This window comes from Heterocephalus glaber, unplaced genomic scaffold, assembly GCF_053883595.1.
Source record: "Heterocephalus glaber isolate CG9 unplaced genomic scaffold, H.glaber_assembly_v1.0 deba00001592, whole genome shotgun sequence".
In the NCBI taxonomy this organism is placed as follows: Eukaryota; Metazoa; Chordata; class Mammalia; order Rodentia; family Bathyergidae; genus Heterocephalus; species Heterocephalus glaber.
In genome coordinates this window covers 172,709-184,989 of record NW_028258367.1, presented here as the reverse complement: position 1 = coordinate 184,989, position 12,281 = coordinate 172,709, and the positions used below count along the sequence as shown (strand labels likewise).

The 12,281-nt window shown below is 46.1% G+C and overlaps 1 protein-coding gene across 7 annotated transcripts in view; it reads left to right on the top strand.

Annotated features, from left to right (window-relative positions):
- Synj2 (synaptojanin 2) overlaps window positions 1–12,281 on the top strand; it is a 105,589-nt gene that overhangs the window by 86,451 nt on the left and 6,857 nt on the right. For 5 of the 7 annotated variants that reach the window (XM_004856826.3, XM_087193416.1, XM_021237976.2 and 2 more), the window contains 8 exons: window positions 720–878; window positions 2,375–2,531; window positions 3,535–3,652; window positions 5,094–5,312; window positions 5,424–5,502; window positions 7,384–7,552; window positions 7,929–8,102; window positions 10,106–10,240. In XM_004856826.3, the coding sequence (XP_004856883.2) occupies window positions 720–878; window positions 2,375–2,531; window positions 3,535–3,652; window positions 5,094–5,312; window positions 5,424–5,502; window positions 7,384–7,552; window positions 7,929–8,102; window positions 10,106–10,240 (1,210 nt within the window). The remainder of the gene's footprint in view (window positions 1–719; window positions 879–2,374; window positions 2,532–3,534; window positions 3,653–5,093; window positions 5,313–5,423; window positions 5,503–7,383; window positions 7,553–7,928; window positions 8,103–10,105; window positions 10,241–12,281) is intronic. The other 2 variants (XM_004856827.3, XM_087193418.1) reach the window with 1 other exon arrangement.

The following is a 12,281-nucleotide window of genomic DNA, read 5'->3' as shown; positions in this document are numbered from 1 at the left end:
AAATGGGTTTAGGAGCTGAACAGATCTGGGTTCAAATCTCATCCTTATCATGCACTAGCTGTGCATCCTTTAGTAAATTACATTGATTCTGAACTTGTTGTTTAGAGCCATTAGTACCTGCCCCACAGGAGCTGCTGTGGGGACCAGGTGCACCTGGGGCAGAGCCCAGCTCCTGTGGAAAGTTGAGGAGTAGCCACTGTTGTCACTGAGACTAGGGGGGAGACTTCTCCAGGGCTGAATGGGGACTGTGGGCTCGTGGTAACTGGGCGGGATTGGGAGGAAGGTGTGGGGTGTTGATGGAGAGTCATAGAACACAATCATGAAATTTACAAAGGTGCACTTCTTAGTGTTTCTACTACTTTCCTTATGCCTAGTTTTCATGTTGCTGGTTATGTGTGGGTTTCCTAGGACACACACGGAACAAGAACACAACCTGGTCCTCAGGATCAGAATTAGTAGTCGTGCTTCTCAGAGTTGGAGCTTTGTCTAAAGCACTCCAGAACACTATTATTTAAAACAGCAGAGCAGGTCATGTAAAAATTCTCCAGTAAGTTCATGGGATTAGTGACAAGTGAGAATGCTTTAGTGGAAAACTTAACAGTAACATTTTAAGAAAAATGCTTCTGCTTGTCCTCTGTCTGGTGAAATTAGTTTTTCCCCCCTCTCTTACCTTCCTGGAAAGATGGGCTTAGAATGATTGTGATTTTCTTTGCAATTAGGGGAGAAATGTGTTTTCTCACGATTATGTGTTTTGGTGTGGCGATTTCAACTACCGCATTGATCTTACTTACGAGGAAGTCTTCTATTTTGTTAAACGCCAAGACTGGAAGAAACTTCTGGAATTTGATCAGCTACAGCTGCAGAAATCAAGTGGAAAAGTAAGTTGTGCTTTTACGATATTTTTAACAGCTGTTCCAATATGGAATAATGTCTCTTTCCAGTATGGAATGCTGTCTACTAAACATACACGCCAATGTTCAGCAGATTAAGTTCCACTTGTGGCATTTCTGATGTTGTAGAAACCACATGGAGCTTGTGAAGGTAAGAAAACAGGAGCATCCACTCACACACGCTTCTATCTCACATTAAACAAGATCTGGTCAGCCGCATATAGGTCCACGCATCTTCCTGGGGCCTGAGAGGCCATCGCTGCAGGAAAGCCACCAGAAAACACTTAATCCAGCAGCAAGAGTACAGCCTGGGTCTCAGCAGGGAACAGCTGTGCTCTGAGTCCTGGCTGCCTTCAAGTGGCCCTGATGCAAGCATCTGAGCATATCACCTAGTGGTGGCATCAAATGCTGATGTATACAGGTCTCTTTACACCAAATCCACCTCATTCCTCATGCTTATGTGCAGTGTGTTTAGAGGCAGTCATAATAAACTACCAAGTAACACTGTGGACCATGTTCAGAATACGCTGGTGATGTCTCTATTTCTCGGCAAAAGCACAAACAAATTATAGTAGTACTTTAGACACCAGTTTGTACACATAATCCTCAAGACTGCCTTATAAATTAGGTGTTGTAACATTTTATTGACAAAGAAAACTGAGGACAAAGTCAAATTACTAATCCAGGGTCACACAGCCAGTACACAGGGCCATAATTTGGCCCTAGACTGTCCAGGTACAGGGCTCAGGCATGGCCTCCAGGCCCAAACACAAGTGCCTGGGGACTCCTGAGGCCATGGCCTAAGCAGGGAACATTCATCTACAGAATCTGTCCCTAGCTCTTCAAGGTCATAGTGGCTAGCTTCCAGATGTCCTGATTATTCTTGCCTCCAGCTAGCACTGCTGGCTAATTTCAGCATCTGTTAGCATCTCAGGACAGACTGAGGCAGGGAGCTACATATACTAACTTTGAAGAATAGAACTGGTTAGATGTGTGAGGTTGGGAAAGCTAAAATCCCTCTCCAAAAGCAAGGATGGGACCTTCTGTCACCCAAGCCCTGCTAGTTCGGGGATCATGGAGCATGGGCAGGTGGACAAGAGGCCCCCAGCCTTCCTAGAAAAGATTCTTCCTTGCCCCACTATTCTCACATTTCCCTTGGGATGTGGGAGCCTGTGGACCTTCCCATTGCACGGAGGCAGGTCTCAGACATGAGCGCAAGGTCTCAACCCATGCCCTTCTTCATCTTCTGGGGTTGACAGCAAGCAGTGGCTAGAGGAGACGCAGGAGAGGGAGGTGCCATGCTCCTAGGTCAGCGGGATGAGTACAAAACCACCTTTTCTTTGCTAATTAAAAGGCACACATCTGTCCAGTGTAAGACATATTTGCAACTTTAACACAGATTCTGTTACTTTTTTAGGACTAGAACACTCTAGAATGTACTTTTTCTTCCCCTTATGGTGGTTTTGTGACTTTTCTCCCAATAGATTTTTAAAGACTTTCATGAAGGAGCCATTAATTTTGGACCCACCTACAAATATGACGTTGGCTCCGCTGCCTACGATACAAGTGACAAATGCCGCACCCCGGCCTGGACAGATAGAGTGCTGTGGTGGAGGAAGAAGCACCCTTTCGATAAAACAGGTGAGCGAGGCAGGGACACTGGAGAGCTGGGCGAGGGTGGATGCTAAAGGCCACGCTGGGAACAAAACCATAGTCACTCAGCTACAGTTTTCTTCCTAACACAAACGATGAAAGATTGCCCCAGATGTTAAGCCCTTTGGAAGCTGCATTTTGAGAGCCCCTCCTGGCCTCTGGAGACTATGAGCTGCCAGCAGGCCTGTCCTGGGTTTCCCCATCTCTGAATCACAGCTGCAGCACCCTACCTTCTCTCTTTTATCTTGGGGAAAAGAGAAGCAAAATATCAAGCTGCCTGTCCCTTTTCTCTCAGTACTTTTTTCTGCCCATTTTGCTCAGCCAAACTCTTATCTGCTTAAGGCCCCAATTCCAGCTGAACAAGAGCAAAACACAGTAAATATTTTTTCAATCCATTGGTTGTTGAGTATGTTTTGAACAATTATTGATGGCCGGCTGGGAAGTGAAATTTGTTTGAAGTTACACCTTAAGCTAGTACATAAACAACAGTGCCACGGTTTGGGAGAGGTGTCTGCTGAGATTTCAAAGCCAGGAAAATACATCTGTAGATAATTGCTCTTTCAGATGAGTTTGTGAGCATCTCCATGGCCCAGAGCATGGAGAGGCAGGGGCCAGCAGGAGTTCTGGTTTCCAAGGCTCAGCATCTGCCACTGTGTGAGTAGCTCATGTGCCCATTATTCCTGGGCCCTCAGTGGAAATGTGGCAGCAGGGACAACTGTATTCCAGGCCACAGTTAGCCAACCGTGGAGAGTGGTCAGTGGTCATGGTCATGACTGTTTTGGGTAATTTACAAGTAAGGAACTGCTTTAACCATAGGTCCCAAAGCAACTGGAGCCCAGGTTCAAGATACAGGGGATAAGGCCAGTGAGCTCAAGGCACAGGTGGTTTGGGTCAGAGCTCTCAGCTAAGGCATTCATAACCACATTCACATGTATTGATATGGTTTTGCTACATTTGGTTTTGTGTCTCTTGAATGAACTCTTGTCCATAGCTGGAGAAATCAACCTTCTAGACAACGATCTGGACAGCGACACCAAAGTAAGACACACCTGGTCTCCCGGCACCCTCAGGTACTATGGTCGTGCAGAGCTGCAAGCATCTGATCACAGGTAAGGTCCTTGCTGAGGAAGACAGTATCTCCTCCAACCCCAAAGAAGCCAAGATGCTGCCCCATAAGCGTGTGCGTGTGTGTGTGTGTGTGTGTGTGTGTGTGAGAAATACACTAATGAACAAAGATATAACAAATACCTGTGTAGCCACTGAGAACTAATAACTATTGGCATTTTATCATCGCTTTGTATCATAAATGACATCATTCAAAGATGGAAATTCTACTATTTTGTGGTTTTAAATGTTCTTAAATGATATTGCCGCATAGCCTGGCTTTCTTGTTAGTATTTTCAAGATATAATCGTGTTGGTATTAGCAATCAGGCTCACTTATTTGTTCCTAGATACAGCTGGCCACACATGGGGCAGAAAGGTGTTGCTGCTGAAGTCTTCTGAACTCACTCAGTGTGTGTCCCTGTGTGAATTTTCTCAGGCATCTTTTTTCTTGCTTTAGGTGGAAAAAAAAAAGTAATAAAAATTGAAAGAAAGGGATAATGTTACCTTATCCTGTCTCTAAACTTTTGTAGCATTCTCTGGTTTTAAAGGGTGCCACCATATTACCGTAGATATTTTTTGGGATGGAGTCTCTCTGTGTTGCCTAGGCTGGCCTTGAACTCCTGGGCTCAAGTGATCCTCTAGCCTCTGCTTCCCTAGTAGCTGTGACTATGGGTGTGCACTACTACCCTGGCAATAAATCTTTTGGGGTTTTTTTTCTGGTGCTTGGCCTCAAACGCAGATCCTGGCTAGGCAAGTGTTCTACAACCATGCTGTACCCCATCCCTGTCATCATATTGTATATTACTTCATATTATGTTCTATTGCCATATAACATAGTATTGTAAATCTTTAATAAAACTACATAATTCATCATTTCCCTTTTCCCCTCCCATCAAGTGTGAACAGTCAATCTTTGTCTGAATCTCTGGCCAGTTCCATAGAATAAAGTCCTAGATATGAGATTACTAAATCAAAAGAGATGAATGGTTTTCAGATTCCTATTCCAGGTTGCCAAGTAGCCATGTGAAAAGCTTGACTGTTCTGGATAATCAGGGGGGCGGCCGCTTCTCCACATCCTTGGCAGGACTAGATCTTTTGCTGATGGCTGGGGATTTTCTAATACTGATTCTATTGTTGAAGATATTTTCTCTCACACATCATCCTTAAATAAAAATTTTACAGTAACAGAAGATTGGGGAAAGATTGGGGCCGGGGATTTAGCTCAGTGGTTCCGCCGCCTGCCTCGCAAGCACAAGGTCCCGAGTTCGATCCCAGGTACCCCCCAAAAATAGATTGGGGAAAGATGAAAACCAAACCCTGAGGCAGGGCAGCTGGCCTGTGGACTCACAGGTTGATGAGGGACAGGGGACCAGGCCTGGGGGCTGGGATGTGACACTGCTACTTGGGCTAACCATTCTCTGCCCTCTCCCCATGTCTGATGCAGACCCGTGCTGGCCATTGTGGAAGTAGAAGTGCAAGAAGTCGACATATGTGCTCGGGAGAGGGTTTTCCAGGAAGTGTCCTCTTTCCAGGGCCCTTTGGATGCCACCGTTGTTGTAAACCTTCAGTCGCCAACTCTAGAAGAGAAGAATGAGTTTCCTGAGGACCTGCGTACTGAACTCATGCAGACCTTGGGGAATTATGGGACAATTGTCCTTGTCAGGTAATTGTCTCTGATGGGATGTGGACGTGAGGGTGGGCTTAGGAGTGTCAGGAGCCAGGAGAGGTGCTGAGTCATTCCTGGTGCTGATTTGACCTATCTTGTGCATTTCAGGATCAACCAGGGGCAGATGCTGGTGACTTTTGCAGATAGTCACTCAGCTCTCAGCGTCCTGGATGTAGATGGTATGAAGGTAAGTGAGCTCAGAGTCACCACTTGGTCACAGCATGGAGTGAACCTGACCCATCTTGACTGTTCTGTGGTCATGTTTTCCCTTCCTCTCAGGACTTGTGTCTTTTTGGGTTTTTTTGGAGACAGAGTCTTGCTAAGTAGCTCACTTTTTCAGACTGAGCTCAAATTTGCAATCCTCCTGCCTCAGCCTCCCAGAGTGCTGGCATTACAGGCATGCACCATCATGCCTGGCTCAACCTGTGTCTTTATGTGCAGGTACCATGGGAGAAAGAGGTGTGATTCTCCATTCTGTTTCTCCGGTGTCTCGTGGCCAGCCCTAGAGACTTGAAGAATCTGGAGGATCTGGGAGCAAATTTAGTGTGGCTCCTGCTGAGTTCCTGGTGTGTCTCGGCTCACAGCTCTGTACAGGAGAGATTTCATCTTAGATGAGACTGTATTTCAGAACATGCAGCTTATACGTCATTTGTCATGTTTTGTCTTTAGAATAAAGTTTTATTCAGAAGCTATGAAGTAGCGGAAGAACAAAGTAGAATCACCAAACATGACCTAGTTGTTTTTCAAAGAATAGTGAAGGGAAATAGGAGCCAAGACAGGGTTAATCAGATGAAGGCAGGGCTTTTCCAGTTTGAATAAACTTGGTACAATTTTAGGCCAGTATTTTTATGGCCTATTTGTCTCCCACAGGTCTTAGTGTCTCTCTGTCTATTTTGATGTTTCTTCTCTTCTCCCCAGCCCTCTACTAGTGGAATATCCTCTTCTTCATCTCTGCTTTCATCTTTGGTGATTGGTCTGAAGTCCTAAATTTTGCCCTTCTAAGCCCATTCCTGCTTCTCTACCTGCTCTCTGTCCTAGGAGGCTGCCCTGATGGACCCTATCAGCAGGCTTCCCTGGCCTACTGTTTTTCTTGAGTTGGGCCAATAGAGGAAAAAGAAAGGAGAGTGAGGCTGGAGCATTTATTCCCTCAGCTCCTAATTTGGAAGGTCACTTCAGTTTGGCTGAATTGACTAAAGGTCACTTCTCCTCTGGTCAGTCTCTTCAGGGCTCTCTTCTGAGTCTGGTAGCAACTTCCTTTTCTTGTCCCTTCTAGAGTTTGTAGGGATTTCAGTCCATAGTCGGCTGGCTCCAAGGCAGGGAAGCATGCCAGAGGAGAGGCAGTCCATGGCAGGGTAGGCAGAAGGCAGCAGCAGCAAGCAGTGAAGAAAGTCTCCCTTTCCCTTTTATCCCATCCAGGCTTCAAGTGTTTTGGGTGGTGCCACCCACACCCAAGGTGGGGCTTCCTATTATCCACACCCAGAACTATGCTAATTCTAATCAGTGGAATAATTTAGTACCACACACCCTTAATCCCAGTATCATACACTCTAGATCCAGCCAGCTCCAAAAAGCCCCATCTATGAGTGCATAAGGCTTTAGGGGGACATCTAGATACAAACCATAACATTCCACCCCGGCTCCAAAAATGCACATCCCTTTATGCAAAAGGCATTTAGCCATCTCTAAGAGTTGCCAGTGTCCTAATAGTTTCAGCATTGCTGAAATGTCCAAATCCAAATTGTTCTCTGAGATTTAAGGCAAACTCTTAGCTGTGAGCCCCCGTACAAATGTAAAGAAAGTTAAACACTTCCCATAGATTCTGTTTTGATAAAACCTTGGTTTTAAATTTGCATTGAATGAAATACTGGCAATGATAGTTTCAACTTTTATTTAGACCAAATGTGTGGAAGTTGTGCTGATCCTGCCTGGGGTCTGGACCCTCAGTTTTTCTTAGTACAATGTAGAGACAGGCCTTGCAACTGTACATGGGTTGTAGAGAAGCACTTTGTGACCAAGGGGAGCTGTGGTGACCTTAATATTGTTCCCACTTGCTGTGCCGCCCTCACAGGTGAAAGGCAGAGCGGTGAAGATTAGACCCAAGACGAAAGACTGGCTGAAAGGTTTGCGAGAGGAGCTCATTCGAAAACGGGACAGCATGGCTCCCGTGTCCCCCACTGCCAATTCCTGTTTGCTGGAGGAAAACTTCGACTTCACGAGTTTGGACTATGAGTCAGAAGGTTAGTGATCTGCAGGAGAGGCAGGAAGCAGCTCTCTAGCAGTAGCAGGCAATTTCGGAGGCCCCTCCTGAAACCCTGCCTTGCAGAGGTGATGAATGGTTAGAGTGCGAGTATCACATCCCCGTAGTGGGTGAGGATCACTTCCCGTGGTCCAGTGCACATGTGTGTGGGATGGTGCAGGAAATGGTAGAGGGACCCGGGCACATCCAGTACTACATTAACAGTAGCTCGGAGGCTGTTGGAGCTGGGAGGGTGAATGGGGGGAGCTGGCTCTGGTGACATGCCCGCTGGGGATGTGCCACGGTGACCTCCCTGAAAGGCAGGGCCACTGAACTGGAATTGTTTTCACCCTCGCTGTGATGCGTTCCTCCTCAAGGGGATGTTCTAGAAGATGACGAAGACTATTTAGTGGATGAACTCAGGCAGCCTGTGGTCTCAGACAGTGAACTGGGGGGAGATGATCCTCCTGATGCCCCCAGCTTCACAGCAGTGGCACCTGCCAGCAAGTCACCTGCCCTGATCAAAAAGAAGCAGCGTCCGACATACAAAGGTAGCGTGGCCTCCTTTTCTCACCAGGTTTGGGACAGAATGTCATTTCATCCATCACATGGGCGTGCAGGTCCCGGAGAGGCCCAGCTGGGAAGGCATAGAATGTAGAACCAGGCTCTAGGCAAGACTCCAGCCACCACATGCTGATTTCCACTGGGTCTTTCATTTCTTCTTTACAACTTCTACCCTGATAGACTACTGCATTCCTCTTTCCTGTGTGTATTCAAGGGGCCACAATTCTCAACTGGTTTTACATTTGTGATTTTTTTTTCTCTGACACTTTTCTGATTCAATTCCTTAAGAGATATCCAATAGCTATATCCTGATGCATTCATCCACACAATACTATATTTTATGCAGTCATATTATTCAGTGGCATCCATTATATCCTTTTAACCTTAAAAGGAACTAAAGGGTCATGTGGCATGAACTGAATACCCCTGGATGAAATGGCAGAGTAATTCTTTTGAGTAAGCTTGAAAATCCAGTAGCTTTACATAGCTGGGAAGTAAAGTAATTCACATTTCAGCCTTAGACTAAATTGATGCTATTCTATCCACAAACACCACCTGCCATTGGTCACTGTGTCCCTGGTGAGGGGCTGCACTCACCTGCAGGTGTAGGGACCTTTCAGCTGGGGCTAGGGCAGAGAACAGGACTGTAAGTGCGTTCAGTGTTTCTCAGGGAGGTGCCTTGCTGGGAGAGGTACATAGACTCCTGTGCCCCTGGGACCACATAACAAGACCCCAAACAGGGCCCCCTGGAACCCTCAACCAACCTGTGGCTTGCCTGTCTGGAACCATCTGGACCCTCCAGATGTATAGATTGCTGAGCCCTGCCTTAAGGCCTTGGGTTGGGCAGGGGTAAGAAGGGCTGCCGGCGCTCTGGCATTTCATGAAACTTCCTGGGTGGGTACAGTGCATAGCTAGGTTTGGGGGGTGCTGCCCAGGGCAGGAGAAGCAGCCTCCATTAGTGTTGGGGTGGCTCTGTGTGTTCTCAGCCATCCCCCAGCACTGGCATGGAAGTGGCTGAAGGCCTCTGCTTTTCACAGGAGAGGCAGTCTTTCTCTGGGGGTGGTTATCATCGGGCAGCCTCTGGAGACCAGGGCAGCCAAGAGCGCAAATGTCTCTTGAATGAAGAAACTGATAGAGCAACAGGGTGCCAGGACAGGCCTGGCCGCTGGCAGGCATCGAGAGAACAACTCCTCGATGCTGGGAGGTGTTTAGCCATTCCTTTGAGAAGGAATCCCTCTGTCTCCCCAGTGCCAGCCCCCTCTGGACCCTACATGAGATTGACCTGTTGGATTTGAGGAACAGGGTAGCTGAGCCAAGATGAAGTGAAAAGGGCTATGTTGCCATGTGGGAAAGCAGACCTGTAACTGTCCTGGGTTTATATGTAAAACAGAAACAAGCATTTCCAAGTGTCCCTTTTGGCTTCTTAGAAGGGATTTTGAAGCCCAGCATGGTGGTGCATGCCTGTAATCCCAGCACTCAGGCGGCTGAGGCAGGAGGATTGTGAGTTTAAGGGTAGCTTGGGCTATAGAGTGTGACTTTATCTCCAAAAAAAGAAGGGGTGCTCATGGCCATTCACAGTGGTGCTCAGGGGGTGGCTAGCAGAGGTTTCTGGTATTTAGGAGCTTGGCATTGGAGAACACTGTCATAGGAGGGCAAATATTCTCAACTTCCAACAGAGGTTGCATTTTAGATTAAGGAATTAACCAGTTGTCTTCCCTGTGGTCAGGGAAATCTTGAGGGATTGTGGTTTCCACTGTCACCTCTGTGGAAGTCCCGTTGATAATTTGAGAAGGAAAGAGGCCTTGTGCACAGTTCACTCAATGTTCCAAGCAGGCATGGGGTGTCCCCACCTGAGCAGAAAGGGATGCCATCCCCAACCCGGCCCTCAGCTGTCCCGCAGCAGCTCTGCCTGTTGCACTCAGCTTCTGTGCAGACCCAGGTCTGAGCCGCGTTGGGAGATGATCCTACTCACACCTGCCGTGTCCCCCAGACGATGCTGACCTGGTGGAGTTAAAGCAGGAGCTGGAAGCCGTTGTGGATTTCCGCCACCGTTCTCCAAGCAGGTCTCTATCGGTTCCCAATAGGCCTCGGCCACCTCACCCGCCACAGAGGCCACCCCCTCCAAGTAAGACTTCGCGTGCTTGCAGCTTTGCCATGATGCCTGCTGGGAATAACTGCACAGCTCCTGCTACTGAACAAGGGTCACTAATCAGGCTTCTTCCCACCACTGAGTTCCCACCATGCTTTTTCTTGCCATGGGCTCGTTTTTGATGCAAATCCAGGATGTGTCTGATATCAGAAGTGGCTGTGTTTTTCATGCAGATCAAGCGAGTCCTTACACAGCTCTGCTTTTGCCCAAACCTTTAGGGTTGAAAGTTGGGGCTGCAGCTCCCCAAGGGACTTCTCACAAGTTTGTCAGAGGCAGGCACTTCCTTCCTTGACCGCACCCAGATCTCTCCCTGCTGCTTAGCAGTCTGGTCATTCCAGGTCCCTACCCTGCATGTCTCTAACCCAGTCACCGTAATGGCCTCCTGTCCCTCGTGGGCCTCACCCCTGAAACAAGCCCTGCCCTAGCCTGAGTCACATACCAAGGTGGTTTTCTTCTAGCTCTCAGACAACGCATATCCTGTCAAACTTGCCTTAATAACCTGAAAATAAAGTTGCTTCACTTTTCAGTTTATATTTTACCACAGTTTACTTCTTCCCCCCAAAAGTGCCACAGTCAGACATCAGTTTTCCTAAGCCATGACTTTCAGAATTGAGTTTGCTATGCCTACCATCCCAATAAAAATCTATGACAAGCCAAAAAGTACGTAACTTTTTTTTTTTTTTTGGTACCAGAGATTGAACTCGGGACCTTGGACTTGCTAGGCAGATGCCAGAACCACTGAACTAAACCTCCAGTCCTAGAAGTACATAATTTTTTGAAGCATACTTTTGCTTTTCCAAAGTTATACTCAGAAAGCAAAAGAAAATATAATGTAAAAATAGGGCCGGGTATTTAGCTCAGTGGTTTTGCCGCCTGCTGTGCAAGCGCAAGGACTTGAGTTCGATCCCCAGTACCAAAAAAACCCAAAAAACAAAAAACCAAACAAACAAACAAAAAGAATGTAAAAATAAAATTTAGCTGGGCTTGGTGGTGCGCTCCCGTGATCTCAGCTATTTGGGAGGGCGAGGCAGGAGGATCACAAGTTCAAACCCACCCTGGAACAATGAGACCTTATTTCAAAACAAAAAATTTTGAAGAGGTCTGGGAAATAGCTCAGTGGTAGAGCACTTGCCCACTGCCATGCTTAAGTTCCTGTGTTCAATCCCTAGTACTACAAAAATTTTTAATATAAAATTTATTTTGTTAGTATACATGCATTTATAAAAATCCATAGATAGGTCCACTGGAAATGTATGTATTCTGTACATGGTATGTAAATTTCACATCAGTTTTTATTTTTATTTTAGTTTATTAGTACATGTGTGTAGTACATAATGTTTACATTCCTTATGGGCAGTTGGTACATACACATAAGACATCTTCATTCCTTTTCTCACATATTCCCTTTCCCTCGCCCCTCCGTTCCTCGCTCCTCTTTCTGGTACATGCTGGCAGTGCATGTCTATATGTACATAACGCACCCCAGCTCCTTATTGGTCCCTTCTCCACCCCTCATCTCCTGATCCCCTTCCCAGCTGAGACCAGTCCATCTCCCTACTTCCTAGTATCTATTTTTTATTTTGTTCTTTTAAGATAAAATTTCTACATCACATATTGTGAAGATTTTTATAGAGAACTATAAAGAAAAATCGATTTTAAAATTCACTTGACTACCTCCAGATAGTAGTTTTTAACCAAAAAACTTCCAGTTACGTATGTCTATAACTACACATAATTTTCAAAAATTTGACAAAATTGATTTCCATTTTGTGAAGTCATTTACATTTCACTTAATGTGTCATATTTTCTGTGTCATTAAAAATTCTCACAGATGGGCCAAGAATTTAGCTCAGTGGTGCAGCACCTTGCAAGATCCTAAGTTTGATCCCCAATACCAGGGAAAAAAAATTCTCAAAGATGACTTATTAATGGCTATAAGCATAATGTAAAATAGTTTATTTCTCTATTTGGGATTTTTAAAATTTTTGTTTTCCTCCAAAACATTTTTAAAAATTGG